Raw genomic sequence first — 19,919 nt, 5'->3', positions numbered from 1 at the left:
CAGAGTTTTTTCCAGCAATTTCTGCTTTAGCTTTTGATTTCCAGCATCCACAGTTCTTTCATTTTTTTTTTAACATATACACTATTCTCCTTAATATTTGTTGCATTAAAATTGCAGGAGACTGCCACCCAGGAAATGGCTCATCACTTTTAGTGCTTCAGTATCAGGACAGTAGGTTTTCTTTTGTGCGTGAGCGTCTATGGTTCTACCACCAGAATAAAAGTGAGACGCAAGAAACGTTTGATTCCGCAGGCACAGGGGAATATACTGCACATCAAAAACCTCAGTTAAAAATCACACAACACCAGGTTATAGTCCAACAGGTTTAATTGGAAGCACCTGTTGGACTATAACCTGGTGTTGTGTGATTTTTAACTGTGTACACCCCAGTCCAACACCGGCATCTCCAAATCATGATCAAAAACCTCAGTCAGGTAGTTTTTTTTCCTAAAATGAAAACTGGAGAAGCTCAATAAATCTGACAGCGTCTGTAGAGAAAGACAAAGAGTTAATGCTTCCTGTCTAATATAACAGGTCTGGCAAGCTGCAGTAGGGGAGAAGAGCAGAACTCTTCTAGAAGAGTCATATCAGACCTGAATCTGTCCCTCTGTCCCACCAGGCCTGCTGATTTCACCAGCACTTTCCATGCTGATTTCCAATTTCCAGCATCCACGGTATTTTTGTTTTACTGGAGGCAGATTTTTATCTTCTGAATCTGTGCTATCACACCTCAGTTTAAATTATTGGAGACAACTTAAAAGACGCTAATGAAAACTACTGAAATAGAAAATACATGCAAGTTGCCCCAAAATAAAAAGTAGATTTAATGGATGTTTTAAAATCAGCTTAAAATGAACTGCAATCGTCATTAATGTCAGCAAGCTTGGCACTTCCTGAAAATCAATTTCACCGAGTTAAATTTCCTCCGTGGGGATTGCATTGAGAAACAATTGGAACATGTCCAATAAAATACTGCTCTTCAAAATAATTAGTGGGTAATAAAAGTTCAATAAAACCTGTAATTGCAAAGAGTTCCAGCCTCAGCCAAAAATAAATCAGGCTTCACTAACACTCAATAAGGACTGCAAAACTTGAGCAAAGAGGTGGTTTCATGGTACTGCAGCTCCCTTCGGTCAACAGATAAATATTCTTTCCTCCAGCAAGAAGCTTAAGGCCCTAATTGGTTTATTGGCAACTGCAGTTATGGAAACAAAAATAGGACACCAACTCCCAATGGCCATACACACAAAAAGGGGCCTTTGTGGTGCAGTGGTCATGTCTCTGCTTCTAAGCCAGAAGGCCTCAGAGATAGGTCATTGCGTTGATTAAAATATCTGCAGTAGAAGCTGTTTGCTATCTTGCTTTGCTGCTCAGGCTGTCATTGAGTGACTCAGCTTCAAGAGAGAATGAGAGTGGAACAGTACTGACGGGATATATGCGCACTAAATTATTTGCGAAAGTTAGGGTTTGTGTACTATCAGTACATTTTGAACAGCATGACTAATATTAATTACTGATAAACAGCAACTCTGGCACTGAAAATTTTGTGAAAAACTAATTTATTTTTGGAGATTATTTTGATCAGACTGCTTTTTCTTCCCCTCCATTATAGTTCCTGTATCTGATTTGACAGTGATAAATTAAACTAACTTACATGTCTTGCTTCTTACAGTGTTCTCCTCATTAGTGATTCTTTAACCATAAAGCGACAAATTCATGACTGTTGTAAAAATCCATTAGATTCACTATTGCCCTTCAGGGAAAGAAATCTAAGTTTACCTGATCTAACCTAAACCTGATTCCAGATCTACAGCAATGAGTTTGACTCATAACTGCTCAATGGACAACTAGAAATGATCAATAAATGTTGACCGAGGCAGCGATGCTCATATCCCATGAACAACTTTTAAAAATCTGATTCCTTAAGAATGGAGATAGTCACTTGCCCTGTTCACCCAGGCTACTGATTCCCTGTCAAGAGCACTGTACTGAAATGGATTCAAACCACAGCATTTTCAATCCCACAGAATATCTTTGAACAAGAGTAGCGAATGGGTGGTGGTATTATTTACTTAGCACTGACAACAAGAGCAAATCAATTGTTATTGAGTGGTATATGTTATGCTTAACAGCAGCCTCAGAGCACGAGGGACCCGGGTTAGATTCCAGCCTTGGGCAACTATCTGTGTGGAGTTTGCACATGCTCCATCCGAAGATGTGCAGGTTAGGCAAATTGGCCATGCTAAATCGCCCATTGTGTTCAGGAATGTGTAGGTTAGGTGCAATAGTCAGGGGCAAATATACAGTGACATTGGTAGGATGAATGTGTCTGGGTGGGTAACTCTTCCAAGGGTCTGGGTGTACTTGTTGGGCTGAATGGCCTGGTTCCACACTGTGGGGATTAAGCCCCCACGCAAGACACCTTTTTTCACAGTCAAACACTATTGTAAACCAGAATTCTGCAGTGTACAGTTAACAGTCACTCGGAGAAGGGCTTTTGCCCGAAACTTCGATTCTCCTGCTCTTCGGATGCTGCCAGACCTGCTGTGCTTTTCGAGCACCACTCTCCTGATTCCGATAACTCAGTCGATTGGAAACAAAACCATAAGCAGCTGGTAATGCTCGGCAGATCTGGCAGCATCTGTGAAGAGAAATCAGTTAACATTTTGCATCCAATGAGCCTTCCCCATTCGATTGGTTTGGCCACATGTTAAATAAATTTGTTGTCAAAAGTTCTACAGAAAGGATTTATTTTCAAATTTAAAGATAATTTACTTGATGAAAAGTCTAATAGTTACAAAGTTGAGGAAACATGTTTTAAAGTAACATCAAGAGAAAGTTTGTCGATAATTTTCATACAAACTCTGAGTAGCAGTTGGAAAACTATCACATTCTTTGAGACTGAAACTAACGTTTGGCACAGATTCTGGTTTTAGCATTTTTTAAAACCAGAGAGTTGAATTACTCAATCATACCGCATCATGACCCCAATTTAGATCATTCCTCCACATCTTCAGTACCTATAAATCAGTTAATTCACCAGGAGTTGGGCCCTCTCCCTCTGTGAAACATAAGTATGTTCAGTTCCTTTCCAGGCCAGTTATACATTTTTTTTAGTTTCTTTCTCACAATCTACTGAATTCTCCCTGGAATACTGATCCCCAGAAACAGGTTCCAGGTGCGTGCTCACCCTTTGTCTCTCAATCCCACCTTTCAAAACAACTTGGGGAGGGGGAAAAATAATTACAGTTCAGAGTTTCTGAACAAGAGCTTTCAACCTACTGCAAATTCAGGTCCAAAGTCAGTTTTGAAGTCATTCTTGTCCACTTCATCAAATAAGTTGGTCGGACCCGAATCCATGTCCATGTGCTCTCCAAGTCCATGCTCCTACAATTAGAAGATTAGTTTAGTTTCAAACTAACAGAGTCCAAACTTCCTCTTATCAAAATACACGTACCAATAGTGGTGCTTTTAATCCTTACTGTCCTGGGAAAGTTTTTGTGTTACACCAAGGGGGATTAACATATTACATATGTTTCTGCTTCATTCTCTTTTCATAAACAAGATCTAGATTCTTTATTAAAAAAAATCCAAAAAGCAGCCCATAAATACTCACCGGGAACAAGACGCTACCCTTAGTGTTGCCAAACAACAAATGGAATTGTGCACCCATCTGCCCGGTTTCTCCTGTACCTACGCTTCAGATACCCACACCCATGTTACTCACCCAATTCCCCACCTCATGTTGTCATACACTCCATGCTCCCAGCCCTCAGCTGCAAGCACACCTCATCCACCTCTCCCCACTCCACCAGCAAAACCCCTCAGTGGAAACAGCCATCCCAGCCATGCTGAAACCCAATTCCTCGTCTCTCTTTAAGGATGAGATAGTTAGATTCTTGATCAGGAAGGGAATCAAGGGACATGGGGAAAACACAGGAAAGTGGAACGTCGGACCAGCCATTGAATGACAGGATAAGTTCGAGATGCTGAATGGCCTACTCCTGTTCCTATTTCTTATGGTCTTAACTAGGGGCCTGCCAACATGATGCCCCTTTACTTGGGATTCGTTGCCATGCTGGGACTCAATCCAATACATTTGATTGGTCAGCTATTCCTGCAGGCAGGGCTTCCTTCCAGGTGGTGGATGAAGGCTCACCCTGGGCCAATCAAAAACCCCGATGGTTGCAAACTCGCTGCAGAACAACGCAGCCAAGCACAGAAAGGCTGACCTAAAACTTCGAATTCATAGCAGTCAACCACCGTGGTGTAAATTTCCCTTATTTTGCAGGACAGTGGTGGTGGTAGTGAGGGAATACTGAAGAGGGAACAGCTCCTCGGTCAAGTGAGTTAGGTAGAGACTGGACAAGTTCTGATGAAATACCTGACGTAAAGGGACATGTCGGTCTGCTTTTTCCCAACTTCACCAAAAGTCATGGAAAGATATACTACTCTCAACATTACACATTACAGAGTGGTTCTGCAAACACATGCTAAACAAAACATCCAAAAGGCCGGAGTGGATTTCATTGTTATCCACGCACAGGTTGAGAGTGTCACTGGCTAGGTCAGCATTTATTGCCCATCTACCCAAAGGGGAGAATCAACCATATTGATATAGGTCTGGAGTCACATGTTGACCAGACTTGGTAAGGATGGCAGTTTTCTTCCCTAAAGCGCATTAGCGAATCAGGTGGGTTTTTCAGACAATGGATTCATGGCCATCATTAGACTCTTAATTCCAGACATTTATTTTAAAATTTAATTCAAATCCAGGGATTTTAAACGGGACCTGCAGTACATAACCTGGGCCTCTGAATTAACTCTCCAATGGTAATGCCACTAGGCCATCACCTACCCAAGAAATATCAGGGAAATTATACCCTCTTATTAAACTGACTGCTGCATCCCACCATTGGCAAATTGAGTTTAGCCCCTCAATTGAATTGGTGACTCACCTGTAGCCCTACACTTGATAGGATCCAGCTAAAATATAAAGACCTAATCTAGGAAGGTTAGGGTTAGGCCTGTATCTTCTGGAATGTCAAATTTAATTGAAATATGTAAGATCCTGAGGGGATCCGGCTTTTGCTGAGTCCAGAACAAGAGGTACCGTTTAAAAATAAGGGCAAGCCACTGAAAGCAGAGATAAGGAAATATCTTGGCTCTCAGAGAGTCAAGAGTTTTTGTAGTTCACTTCCTCAAAAGGCAGTGGACGTAGAATCTTTAAAGGGGGCGGTACGGTGGTCAGCACTGCTGCCTCACCGTGTCAGGGACCCGGGTTCGATTCTGGCCTCTGGCGAACATTTTCCCAGTGTATGTGTGGGTTTCCATTGGGTGCCCAAGTTCCCTCCAATCCAAAGATATACAGTTTAGGTGAATTGGCCATGTTAAATTGCCTATATGGTGTTCAGAGATGTGTAGGTTAAGTGCATTAGTAAGGCAAAATATAGGATAGTAGGGGAATGGATCTGGGTGTGTTAGTCTTCAGAGTGTCGGTGTGGACTTGTTGGGTCAAATGGCCTGTTTCTACACTGTAGGGATTCTATGATTCTAAATATTTTTTAAGGCAGAAGGAGGTGGATTCTTGATTACCAAGGGATTGAAATATTATTGGGGAATGCAGGAGTATGGAGTTGAGGTCAAAATCAGATTAGCCATGATCTTATTGAATGGGATAGCAGACTTGAAGGGGTGAGTGGCCAACTCTTGTTTCTACTTAAACAAAGGAGATGTTAAACTGGATCATAGAAAGGTAGTAAATATATGAACAACCATGTACCAAACAGGTTAAAAATGGGTACAATGACCTGAGATCAGAGAAGATTTACAAGGATGTGGCTGGTGGATTTGAGCTACAGGGAGAGTTTGAAAAGGCTGAGGCTGTTTTCCCTAGAGCATCAGAGACTGAGGGGTGACCTTATAGAGATTTATAAAATCAATGAGGGGTATGGATAGGATAAATAGACAAGGGGGTCTATTTTCCCCTATGGTGGGCAAGTCCAGAACTCGAGGGCATAGATTTAGGGTGAGAGGGGAAAAATATAAAACAGAGAGATCTAAGGAGCAACTTTTTCATGCAGAGGGCGGTCCGTGTATGGAATGAGCTGGCAGAGATTTGTGGTGGAGACTGGTACAATTGCAGCATTTAAGAGGCATTTGGAGAGATATGGGCCAGGTGCTGGCAGGTGGGACTAGATTGCGTTGGGGTATCTGGTCAGCTCGGACGGGTTGGACCGAAGGGTCTGTTTCCATGCTGTACATCTCTATGACTCTACGGCTCCAACCACCTTGCCACCTTCAAAGGAATACTGTTTTACCTCCAACTTCACACCATGAAGGGTGTCATCATGCTCCTTCATGTACTGTTCCTCTGAGTTGTCTGTAGTTGGTGATCGAGGTCTTGCTGAAGTGGTTACCGAGGTGAGGTCCCCACGGGATATAAGAGTACACATATACGCGTCGTGTGAGAAGACATCGTGGCGGATGAACTCACAAAACAACAGCACTAGGTTCACAAATTCTGCTTTCTCATTTTCGTTGTTGAAGTCAGCTGATATGTAAAACAGAAAAACAGGAAAAAAAATGAGGAGCCAAACTCTTCGTATAATTCGTAACTCAAACTTCACAAAAATTTTAACCTGTGTACATCAAGCAGAGATTTCAGGTTTGCCCCACACTTTCAACTCGTGCACATTTGGAACTCTTAACACTCTATTGGAACAGTTCAATATAGACAAAATACCGCAACTGCTGGAAAACTGACATGAAAACTGGAAGTACCGGAATCTACTCAGTAGATCGGACAGCATCTGTACAGGAGGGATGTAGAGTAAATGGTTCAGGTCCATAACATTTCATCAAAGCTTGGTGGAAGGTTTTGAGAACTGACAGGTTTTAAACAGGTACATAATCAGAGGAAGAGTGAGGTGAGGAAGGAATGAATAAAGGGAAGGACTGAGAGAGGCTGGAAGACAAGAATGATTAAATGGAATGGTATTACAGTGCAAAGACAAAAAGCAAGTGGGTAAAAGATCAAGAAACAAGAATGGATTCAGGAGGAGATGTAAATGCTTCACACAGAATCCTAACCAGTCACATGGTCAGAAAACAAATGGAAACAGCAGCCACAATTGGACATTACTGAACTGAAATGTGGAGGCTGGAACATACTTCATCAAAGACAAGGCCCTTAAGCTTGATTTGCGCATCAACAAAAACATCCAGGAGACTGAGAGGTCACGGTCCAGATGGAAAGGAGAGGTCAAGGGTAATGTTTCCCAAGCAGGAGCAGGAGCAGAAACAGAAACACACACTTTTTAAAATAACAAACAAATAATAAAGCTACCGTTGAAGTTCAATTAGTACGACTCCAGTTCTCAGGTTCAGCAAGGAAAATAGAATGAAACACAACTGAAACAAACTTTATCCAAATGAAAGCTACTAAAGGCAGAAGAGGATGGGTCAGGAATATTTCTAAACTTCTGCTGTACCTTGTCTGTCATGAAAGTAACAATTAATGGTGGGGACACAGCTTCATAGGTGGCAACTCGAGGCTCCTGAGTTAAATTAAAATGCATTAGGTGGAACAGTGCAGAACATGTTTGTAAAGCCAAGCAGACCAGGTAGCAACTATCGACGGGAATCCAAGCTGGCATTTCAGGTTAATGAACTTTCACAGCATTTTCAGATCCATTCTATTTTGCTATCATGAGCTTCTTAAATAATGCATGTTTTCTCCTCCTCTTTCTGAAATATTCAAACTAAAAACACAATGCTATTTAAGTCAGTTAGACCTGCAACTTAGTGTAGATCTATTCATCATTCTCTAATGAGGAAATGAGAACCAAAAGCATCTGATCAAGGAGAAACCTGGTTCACTCTTCACTCAGATGTGAAGTTGTTCCATAAACTAATTCACAAGAAAGCATCTATGTGAAGTGGTGTCTTCACAAGTTACTGGTGGAAAGTGTTCACACATTTACGCACCATGTCACAGATTGTGGCAAAAATCACGGTCATGACACTTCCCCTTATTAAATTCCTGATTTCCAATGATAGAGCTGTCAGGAAGGACTTGTTCCAGAGAAGACTGAAAGCCGGAATTTCCTTCAGGCATTTTTCAATCTCCCACTACAACTTTAGGATAATTGGAATATGTGATACTTTTAAGAACGCTATTTCTCCAGGGCTTCTGTCGCTCTCCCAACCGATAGAAGTTCCGCTTATTGGTCTCTATAAGGTGAAAGAATCAAACCAGGATGTTTAAACTTTTCCAACACTGTCTGCAAGTTATCAGACCCTCCTGTTGCCTCAAAAGCATGTAAATACAGTATGGTTCAAGAAAGAGATGCCTTTGTTTTGTTCAGATAGATTCAAACTCCTATGTTTCTTTGTTTCCTTGATATGCTAATGTAAGGAATCAAAATGCATTTGTGTGCGTGAGAGACTGTGCGTGTGCAGGTAAAATTAAAAAAAACTTTTATGAATAATGTATATTTTTGAAAATAAGAAAGTGTGCAAGATCTGCCATCTCCAAGTTACACAGAGACAAACAGGAAAGACAGAGAAAGTAGCCAAAACATACTTAACACAGGAGCTTGAGTATCCAGAAACCGGAGCAGGATGTTCTGAAACACAGGTAGGCTCGAGCCAGTTAGGGACACAGAGGAGATAGACTCCTTTTCATCCAGGACTTCAGACTCCCCACATCTCTACAAAATAAGCACATTAGCAAGCAATGTGTAATGCAGATTTTTTTTTGTGTGTTGTAACTAACTCATGCTCAATAAGCCTCAATTTTCTTTCACTTTGCAACCATCAAAGTTTATCCAAAACATGCTCACTGACACCCAATATTGTATGCCTTTCTGCACTTTCAAAGAAAGCTTTCCAAGTTTGATGAAAGGTACAGAAATTCAGTATGGATAGCTGGTGTGAACAGTAAAACAGAGTTGGGCTGATTCAGTAAGTTGTGAGCTCAGAACCAAAGCTGTGGGATAAGGCTGGTCTGTACTTACTTGGGAGTGTTTGATGTTAACAGTGAACACTCAAAATGATTAACTATTCCACTGACCAACATAATATTGCCCTGGTGTTAGATACAAAACAGTGATATTCCACACATTCAAATAAAGATCTACTCGATGACTGGTTCTGAACAAACATACATTCCCTGGAGGTTAAACAGGCTTGCTACGATACAACGTAGCCATGGTGGCTCAGTGGTTAGCACTGCTGCCTCACAGCACCAGGGACTTGGGTTCGATTCCAGTCTCAGGTCACTGTCTGTTTAGAGATTCCACTTTCTCCCTGTGTCTGCATGAGTTTCCTCCGGGTGCTCCGGTTTCCTCCCACAATCCAAAGATGAGCAGGTTAGGTGAATTGGCTATGGGAAATTGCCCAAAGTGTTCAAGGATGTGTAGGTTAGATGCATTAGTCAGGAGTAAATGTACAGGAATAGGGTAGGAGAATGGGTTTGGGTAGGATACTCTTCGGAGGGTTGGTGTGGACTTGCTGGGCAGAGTGGCTTGTTTCCGCTCTGTGGGGATCCTATCATTCAAAATAAAAACAACAACAAAGAGGAAAGACTAGACGCAACACCTTGACAGTTTATGCTGGTTCCCAGGTTTGAGAGCAGCTACTCACCTCGGCCTCGATTTCTGCCTGCCTCTTCTCCAGGAGTTTTGCTACTGCCATCGCTCGGTGTTTCCCACACCGCTTGCAACTCACTGCCCACTCACACAGTAAAGTCACAACTGCCTCATCATTTGGTGCAATTTGCTGTGGGCGGGAGAGGGGAAGAAAAACAATGAGACATTGCATTTTCTGACAACATCGGTGACACATTTTAAATCAGAAAGCTGCTGGTGGGAGAACAAGGGGATTTTGTGTTGGGAGATGGTATAAAATCTGTATTGGATGGGAGATGGCAGTCATGGAGAGCTGAAAAGGAATATCAATTCAACTTAAGGCTCCAGGGTAGCCAAAAACAAAACTTCAGATCTTACAGAGTGAACAACTGCTCTCCACAAATGATTACAAGCTACTGGTCTAAATCAAACAGCAAGCCTTCCTACAGTGTAAGTATGGCATCTGAAAACAATTGCTGAGGTCATTTTCTTCAAGTCATAATATTAGCAAATCTCTTCTTAGGCCTGATCACAGACAAGAGAGCCCCATGGACTCCGGCAAATCAAGAGATTAGTGCACATGTATCTCAGTTATCCATGTAAATCCCTCATTGGAACATTACCATGATATAGAAAAGATTCATCCTTCAACCAGCAGACTGATATCAACGAACAGATCACAAGGCTGACAGACAGTAAACAATTGATGCTTATTAAAGGATTTATTTCAGAACAGGGAAGGAAACGTACTGATTAATTCTGGTTGGAATAATCTGGAAAAACTCCATACAGCATTTGACTGTACTTAAACAGAACAGCGTGCGTGACGTGAGCAGCCACGCTATTAGAAAACACCAGAAAAACACGAACAATGACCGGGTACCGAAATTAGATCCGGACGCAGAGATAGAGCAGCACGATGGTTCAGTGGTTAGCACTGCTGCCTCACAGCACCAGGGAGCCGAGTTCGATTTCAGTCTTGGGCGACTGTGTGGAGTTTGCACATTCTCCCCGTATCTGCGAGTTTCCTCTGGGTGCTCCGGTTTACTCCCACTATCCAATGCTGTGCGGGTTAGGGGAATTGGCTGTGTTAAATTGCCCATAGTGTTCAGGGATGTGTAGGTTAGGTGCAATAGTCAGGGATAAATCTAGGATAATAGGGTAGGGAATGGGTCTGGATGGGCTACTCTTTGGAGGGTCGATGGGGCCATGTTGGGCCAAAGGGCCTGTTTCCACACTGTAGGGATTCTATGGATATATGCAGTGTTAAGAAAGGGCAAGAGAATGAAGACCATGGATGTGCTGAAGAAAGCAGCCAAGAAAAGAGCACTTCTGGACAACAGAAATTAAACCAGAAACTCAAAGCTCTTGCTGTGCAGTGGTAGTGTCACTATCTGTGAGCCATGAGATCCAGGTTCAACTCCCACCTCCTCCAGAATATGGTGATTTGAAAAGGTCTCAAATCATACACCTGTTTGCAGATGACACAAAAAGTAAAGCGAGCAAATTTTGGAACTGAAAACTACATGAGAAATTATAGAATGAGTTAGACAAAATGTCTCAAAGATACTGAGGATTGCAGGTGCTGATAAGTCAGAGTTGATAAAGTGTGGTGCTGGAAAAGCGCAGCAGGTCAGGCAGCATCCCAGGAGCAGGAAAGTTGACATTTCAGCAGGACTGCTTTTTCCTGTGCCACACTTTATTGGCTTAGACAAAACATCGGCATGGACAGAAAAATTGAATTTGAAATTTAATACAGAAGGGTGTAAAATTCTCTAAATGTCCTTTACTCAATCCTCACACACCAGACCTTGTCATCACGTGGGCTGCTACCACAAACAATTCATTGTCGGCTACGAATTGTCCCCATTAGCAGCTCGACTCCCCGAGTGCTGACCTTTACCTCACTCCTTTCTCTGCCCAACTGCTGGGTTCCATTTCTACCTAGACTTTACTCCTCCTCGCTTTCCGTATACATACCAATCTTTTCCCAGCTACAATCATTTCTGAAGGAGAGTCACTGGACCGGAAATGTTAACTCTGCTTTCTCTCCACAGATACTGTCAGACCTGCTGAGTTTTCCCAGTAATTTCTGGTATGTTTCTGATTTCCCGCATCTCCAGTTCGGATTCTTTTACTTTTACAAATGTGGAAAATCAATCATTTCATAACTTAACTTGCGTTGAAGTAGATTTTAAAAAGTTAAAATGAATCTTTTGCATTTCTAAGAGGTTGTTTTTTTCTCTCCTTCTCTGAATTCCATCATTCATCCCATCCCTTTCACACATTCTGCATATTTATTAACAGAGTGCTTGCATCAGTCCAGATTCCCAATTGGGAACAACATGCATGCGTCAGGTACAATGCAAGGGACAGAAGCCATTCTTCCCAACAAATGAAACAGCATGTTCCTTTGACTGCTCATAGCAGGGTACCTCAGGCTATACTCAATCAATCCAGCTTGCAAAATGTCTGCTGCTAAATATGATTGTTCAGCAAGTGCTGTCCAAACTCAAGTACACCAATAGCTAGATTAACAAGAGTTTAAGATGCACAGTCAAGCTCATAATGTGGCTTATCTACACTTGCTGGAAGAGACGTTCATCCACCAGGAGACACGCTCTGAAAACAAAAGGAAACCGTTCAAGCCTTCTGCTTTCTTTGAATTATGGAGAATCGGGGGAATCAATCCTTTCGGCACTGTCTTGGCCAATCAGAGCTGATTTGCCAAGCAATCAATGTTCTTTCCATCTAGTAGTGTTAACTGTAGCAATCAGTTGAAATTTGGATATTCTTGTGCTTGGCTTGATGGGTACAAGCTCAAAATGTTCAACAAGCCTCTCTTTTCAACAATAAGAGAAACGGAGGACTGCAGTTGCTGGAGCTCAGAGTCAAGAGAGTGGTCCTGGAAAAGCACAGCAGGTCAGGCAGCATCTGAGCAGGGAAAAAAAAAAATCGACGTTTTGGGCAAAAGTCTTTCAATCAGGATTATGCCCAAAACGTCGATTATCCTGCTCCTCGGATGCTGCCTGACCTGCGTGCTTTTCCAGCAACACACTCTTGACTCTTTTCAGCAATACACAACTTCTGAGTGAATAAGCCACTGTTTCCATTCCCTTGTTCAAGTTGTCACACTTCTTTATCAATGAGGTCGAAAGTAATCAAAAGATGATTAACCTTCTTATGGTTTTATTAATCAGTACTCATGCTTTCAGGGGGATAAGGAATTTAACTCAAAAAGGCTTTCTGTTTATCCACACAATTTGGCAGTGCTCCAATAACTGCATATTCCCATTTCTTCCCTAAATTGATTATCGCCACATTAAACAACTGATTTTAATGTAAGTAATGTAATGTCCTTAAAGTTAAAAATCTAACACCACCACGTTAAAGTCCAACAGGTTTATTTGGAGGCACTAGCTTTCTGAGCACTGCTCCTTCATCAGGTAGTTGTGGAGCAGCAGCGCTCTGAAAGCTAGTGCCTCCAAATAAACCTGTTGGACAATAACCTGGTGTTGTGTGATGTTTAACTTTGTACACCCCAGTCCAACACCAGCACCTTCAAACCATGTCCTTAAACATGCACATACTTTTACATGAGCTTGGCAAAACTATTTTGTAATGGAAACAATGAGCGTCACATGACAATGACTCACCTCTTGGCTGTCCTTGCTCTGACTTGTCCCAAAGATCTTATGGTACAGGCTATCCAGGGAGTTGCTGGAATCAGATCTATCAAAACAATGACGATCCAGTACTTCCAACGTGTGCAAGACCTTACTGATAGTGAAACCTTTCAATTGAACAAGAAAGATGGGAAAACATTCCATTAGACGATGTCTGAGCAAGGTAAACAACAACAATTCTTCCAACGTGTACACAGGCAAATCCATATACATGTCACGAGGTGGTTACTGGAACAAATGTTGTTTTATCCAACCAATTAGTCATTTGTTACAAGATTTGTTAAATCCTACAAAGATCAAACCTGTAAACACACATCAATCAACCTTAATCTGATCAATGGAGTCATTAAACACTAAAGGGAGTGGTCATCCCACAACATTGACACACTCCCATGGCTTCTCTCTCTCGGGTTGGGTTGAGTGGGTAAGCCTGTAAAATGCTAACTGTTCTACAGATGCAGCTTACTCTGCTGAGCATTTTCTGTTAGGAGTTCAGATTTCCAGCATCTGCAGGGCTGTATGTTTGTGCTGTAGAAACACGATGCAGTTCAGCGCCTGAGTGCATTTCAAGGCAATGGGGAAGTGACGCATAGCGGCATTATTGCTTGGGAAGCGGTTTAGCTCGGTTGGAATGTGAAGCAGCATGATGCCAACAGCATGGGTTCAATCCCCATCACCAGCTGAGATTACCATGAAGGACTCAAAAATCTCCTTCTCAACCTCTCTGGTGGCCCTCAGGATAATGAAAGTGCAGTCCTATGATCAGGTGAGACCAAGATAATTGATTATGGCTGGGCAATTTTCTGGGGACCAGAGTTCAATTCCCACCACGGCAGATGGTGAAATTTGAATTCAATGAAAACTTGAAATTAAGTGTCAAATGATGACCATGAAACCATTGTTGATTGTTGGAGAAAAATCCAGCTGGTTCCTTAATGTCCTTTTGGGAAGGAAACTGCCATCCTTACCTGGCCTACATGTGACTCCAGACCCACAACAATGTAGTTGACTCTCAACTGTCTTCTGGGCAACTAGGGTGGGCAATAAATACTGGCCCAAATAGTGACACCCACATCCCGTGAGTGAATGAATAAAATTACACATTGTCTTTACAGATTTGAGGTCACATGGCTTTCTCACACTTTACAGTTCATGACTCACGCACTTGCTGTCACATGGAGGGTTTTTTTTCCATATAATGTACTGTATTCTATCAACCCTGTGCAAGCATGGCCAACACCTCCAAAGCATCTATTCAATAGACTTTTTCCTTTGTTTTACTATTGGTATATTTCATCACAAACCGATAAAAAAAATGACACTTTAAAAGGCAAATCCTAATAACTCAAATGGTAATTGGAAAGTATTAATGAGCCTTTTTTGGAATCACATGGATTGAACTAACAGGTCTTTAGAGATGCTCATTAACAATCGCAGAAAAATGCTGGAAAAACTCAGCAGGTCCAGCAGCACCTGTGGAGAGAGGAACCGGGTTCGTGTTTCCGGTCTGAGTCTGGATACGACTCTTCTCCTGAGCTCTTGTTTAACTTTGTGGTCTTCCAGGTGTCACTGTCATTCCGACAGCTTGCCCACAGAACCAGGATCAACCACCATCCAAGGTGTTTCCCATTTTATGCTGTCAGACCCTTGATGGTTAAAACACTTCTTGTTTCAAATGTGAACAAATAAAGGAGTCAAGGAGACACTTATTTTAAAATTGAGGCAGACTGAGAATGCAGAAAAAAGCAAGGATAACTTAGGACATCATATGACTTCCAACATCTCTAATGATAAGGAAGTTAGCATTAAGGCACTTTACCTGAATGCTCGTAGCATTCATAACAAAGCCGATGAACTAATGGCACAGATAATAGTGAATGATTATGATGTGGTAGGCATTACAGAGACTTGGTTACACTGGGGGGGGGGTCAGGACTGGCAGTTAAACCTCCATGGTTTTTCAACTTATTGAAAAGACAGAGAGGTGGGCAGAGGGGGTGGGGTTGCCTTGTTAGTTAAGAACAAAATTAAATCAATGGTATTGAATGACATAGCGTCGGATGATGTGGAGTCTGTGTGGGTGGAATTGAGGAACCACAAAGGCAAAAAAACCATAATTGGAGTTGTGTATAGACCTCCTAACAGTGGTCAGGACCAGGGACGCAACATGTACCGGGAAATAGAGAAGGTATGTCAGAAAGGTAAGGTCACATTGATCATGGGAGACTTCAATATGCAGGTGGATTGGGTAAATAATGTTGCTAGTGGATCCAAAGAAAGGGAATTCATGGAATGCTTACAGGATGGCTTTTTGGAACAGCTTGTCATGGAGCCCACAAGAGAGCAGGCTATTCTGGACCTAGTGCTTTGCAACAAACCAGACTCTATAAAAGATCTTAAAGTAAGGGAACCCTTAGGAAGTAGCGATCATAATATGGTAGAGTTCAGTCTGGAGTTTGAAAGAGAGAAGGCAAAATCAGATGTAATGGTGTTACAGTTGAATAAAGGTAATTATGAGGGCATGAGAGAGGAACTGACAAAAATAGACTGGAAGCAGAGGCTAACCGGGAAGACAGTAGAGCAAATATGGCAGGAGTTTGTAGGTATAATTGAGGACAATGTACAGAGGTTCATTCCCAAGAAAAGAAAGATTATCCGGGGAGGGATGAGACAACCATGGCTGACAAAGGAAGTCAGGAAATGTATTAAAGAAAAAGAGAGATCCTATAAAGTGGCTAAGAACAGTGGGAAATCAGAAGATTGGGAAGGATACAAAAGCAAACAGAGGATAACAAAGAGTGTAATAAGAAATGAGAGGATCAAATATGAAGGTAGGCCAGCCAGTAATATTAGAAATGATAGTAAAATTTTCTTTCAGTACATAAGAAACAAATGACAGGCAAAAGTAGACATTGGGCCACTTCAAACTGATGCAGGAAGCCTAGTGATGGGAGATAAGGAAATAGCAGGAGAACTTAACAAGTACTTTGCGTCAGTTTTCACAGTGGAAGACATGAGTAATATCCCAAAAATTAAAGGGAGTCACGGGGCTGAGTTGAGTATGGTTGCCATTACGAAAGAGATAGTGCTAGCAAAGTTAAAAAGTCTTAAAATTGATAAATCTCCTGGCCCCGATGGGATACACCCTAGAGTTCTGAGAGAGGTGGCTGAGGAAATAGCAGAGGCATTGGTTGAGATCTTTCAAGAGTCACTGGAGTCAGGAAAGGTCCCGGATGATTGGAAGATGGCTGTTGGAATGCCCTTGGCAAAAGGATCAAGGCAAAAGATGGAAAGTTATAGGCCAATCAGCTTAACCTCGGTTGTTGGTAAAATTCTAGAATCCATCATTAAGGATGAGGTTTCTAAATTCTTGGAAGAGCAGAGTCTGATTAGAACAAGTCAACATGGATTTAGTAAGGGGAGGTCATGCCCGACAAACCTGTTGGAATTTTTTGAAGAGGTAACAAGTAGGTTAGACCAGGGAAACCCAGTGGATGTGGTCTATCTAGACTTTCACAAGGCCTTTGATAAGGTGCCACACAGGAGGCTGCTGAGCAAGGTGAGGGCCCATGGTGTTCGAGGTGAGCTGCTGGGATGGATTGAGGATTGGCTGTCTAACAGAAGACAGAGTTGGGATAAAAGGTTCTTTTTCAGAATGGCAGCTGGTGACGAGCGGTGTCCCACAGGGTTCAGTGTTGGGGCCACAGCTGTTGGCATTATATATTAATGATTTGGATGAAGGGACTGGGGGCATTCTAGCGAAGTTTGCAGATGTTACGAAGTTAGGTGGACAGGCAGGTAGTACTGAGGAAGTGGGGAGGCTACAGAAGGATCTAGACAGGTTGGGAGAGTGGTCCAGGAAATGGCTGATGGAATTTAACGTGAGCAAGTGCGAGGTCTTGCACTTTGGCAAAAAGAATAAAAGCATAGACTACTTTCTAAATGGTGAGAAAATTAGTAAAGCCAAAGCACAAAGGGATCTGGGAGTGCTAGTCGAGGATTCTCTAAAGGTAAACATGCAGGTTGAGTCCGTGATTAAGAAAGCAAATGCAATGTTGTCTCTTATCTCAAGAGGGTTGGAATATAAAAGCAGAGATGTGCTACTGAGACTTTATAAAGCTCTGGTTAGGCCCCATTTGGAGTACTGTGTCCACTTTTGGTCCCCACACCTCAGGAAGGACATACTGGCACTGGAACGTGTCCAGCGGAGATTCACATGGATGATCCCTGGAATGGCAGGTCTAACATATGAGGAACGGCTGAGGATACTGGGATTGTATTCGTTGGTGTTTAGAAGATTGAGGGGAGACTTAATAGAGACGTACAAGATAATACATGGCTTGGAAAAGGTGGACGCTAGGAAATTGTTTCCGTTAGGCGAGGAGACTAGGACCCGTGGACATAGCCTTAGAATTAGAGGGGGTCAATTCAGAACAGAAATGCGGAGACATTTCTTCAGCCAGAGAGTGGTGGGCCTGTGGAATTCATTGCCACGGAGTGCAGTGGAGGCCGGGACGCTAAATGTCTTCAAGGCTGAGATTGATAGATTCTTGTTGTCTCGAGGAATTAAGGGCTACGGGGTAGAACGCTGGTAAGTGGGGTTGAAATGCCCATCAGCCATGATTGAATGGCGGAGTGGACTCGATGGGCCGAATGGCCTTACTTCCACTCCTATGTCTTATGGTCTTATGTTTTAATAACATGAACTGGGTCAGGTCAAAAGGGACAGAGGAGTTCAAGAGTGTGTAAGGCCTGACAGGGGAAACAAGGAAAAACTGTTCCCACGAGCAGGAAGATTGGTGGAAGTGGACACCAGTTTCAGACAGTTTGGGAAGAAAGTCACTGTGGAGATGGGAATGGTCTTGCTTTAAAAATTAGTGAGTTGTCATCTGACAGGATGGTGGAAACAGATACAACAATAACTTTCAAAAGGGAGTTGAATAAATACCTGAAAGTGAAAGGTTTGCAGGGCTGGGGGGGGAAGAGAACAGATGAGTGGGAGTACGGTTGGCTCTTCAAAAGAACTGGCCACAGAAAGCCCCGTAGATTATAAATGCCCAAACTACATTTCTGTTGTATTATCTTTATACATGTGTGGGAGCAAAATTCAATCGGTCTTCTTCTGTTCCTTTATAGATACACTCTTGGAATCACATAATCCCTGCAGTGTGAAACAGGCCATTCAGCCCATCTAATCTACACTGCCCCTCCAAATAATATCCCACCCAGATCACCCCCTACCTTGTTCCTGTAACCCTGCATTTTCCATGGCTATTCCACCATATCCCTGGACACTATGGGTAGTTTAGCATGGCCAATCCACTTGATCTGCACATCTTTGGACTGTGGGAGGAATCCCACACAGACACAGGGAGAATGTGCAAACTCCACACAGTTAGTCGCCAGAGGATGGAATCAAACCCAGGTCCCTGGTGCTGTAAGGCAGCAGAGCTAACCACTGAGCCACCCTGCCATCCCAAATTATTATTTTCTACTTTTCTTGATATACCGAATTAAGCAAGATTTGGAGATGCTGGTGTTGGACTGGGGTGTACACAGTTAAAAATCACACAACACCAGGTTATAGTCCAAAGGTTTAATTGGAAGCACACTAGCTTTCGGAGCGATGCTCCTTCAATCACCTGATGAAGGAGTGTCGCTCCTGGTGTTGTGTGATTTTAACAGAATGAAGCAAGACATACTAAACAACTGCTATTGAAGACCGAGCAGTGGTGAATTTCCCATCAGGCAGAAGTGGGTACTGCAGATGCTGGAGATTAGAGTCAAGATTAGAGTGGTGTTGGAAAAGCACAGCAGGTCAGGCAGCATCCAAGGAGCAGGAAAATCGATGTTTCAGGCAAATGCCCTTCATCACGAATTAACTCATTCTTGGGATGAAGAGCTTTTGCACGAAACGTCAATTTTCCTGCTCCTCGGATGCTGCCGTACCTGCTGTGCTTTTCCAGCACCACTCTAACCCTGAATTTCCCATTCACCTAGCAAAAACTAAAAGTGCAGTCAGAACGATTGGTAGCAGTTTGATGGAGGCCCTGGGGTTTAGGAGCAAAAAAAGGGAGGATTGTGGACGTTCATTCTACAATTATACAGGGTTTTGGTGAGCCCACATCCACAATATTATTCATAGTTCTGGTCTCCTCAGTTTTTAAAGATATACTGCAAAAAGATGGAGGCGAACAGCTAACATTTACCAAACTGCCTCCAGGGTACAACATATTGCCCTGTGACAAGAAGCTAAGTAAATTGGGTCTACAGTCTTTGGAGTTTGGAAAAACATGCAACATAGAGTCATAGAGATGTACAGCATGGAAACACACCCTTCGGTCCAACCCATCCATGCCAACCAGATATCCCAACCCAATCTAGTCCCACCTGCCAGCACCCAAGCCATAACCCTCCAAACCCTTCCTATTCATATACCCATCCAAATGCCTTTTAAATGTTGCAATTGTATCAGCCTCCACTACTTCCTCTGGTAGCTCACTCCATACACGTACCACCCTCTGTGTGGAAAAGGTTGCCCCTTAGATCTCTTTTATATCTTTCCCCTCTCACCCTAAACCTATGCCCTCTAGTTCTGGAC

The 19,919-nt window shown here is 42.6% G+C and overlaps 1 protein-coding gene across 5 annotated transcripts in view; it reads right to left on the bottom strand.

Annotated features, from left to right (window-relative positions):
* LOC132821781 (mediator of RNA polymerase II transcription subunit 12-like protein) overlaps positions 1–19,919 on the bottom strand; it is a 604,412-nt gene that overhangs the window by 439,043 nt on the left and 145,450 nt on the right. For all 5 annotated transcript variants that reach the window (XM_060834551.1, XM_060834553.1, XM_060834556.1 and 2 more), the window contains exons 10-14: positions 13,289–13,425; positions 9,649–9,783; positions 8,588–8,714; positions 6,321–6,553; positions 3,283–3,387 (exon numbers count right to left, since the gene is read on the bottom strand). In XM_060834551.1, the coding sequence (XP_060690534.1) occupies positions 3,283–3,387; positions 6,321–6,553; positions 8,588–8,714; positions 9,649–9,783; positions 13,289–13,425 (737 nt within the window). The remainder of the gene's footprint in view (positions 1–3,282; positions 3,388–6,320; positions 6,554–8,587; positions 8,715–9,648; positions 9,784–13,288; positions 13,426–19,919) is intronic.

This window comes from Hemiscyllium ocellatum, chromosome 13 (assembly GCF_020745735.1).
Source record: "Hemiscyllium ocellatum isolate sHemOce1 chromosome 13, sHemOce1.pat.X.cur, whole genome shotgun sequence".
NCBI classification, from domain to species: domain Eukaryota; kingdom Metazoa; phylum Chordata; class Chondrichthyes; order Orectolobiformes; family Hemiscylliidae; genus Hemiscyllium; species Hemiscyllium ocellatum.
This window is presented reverse-complemented; position numbering and strand designations above follow the sequence as displayed.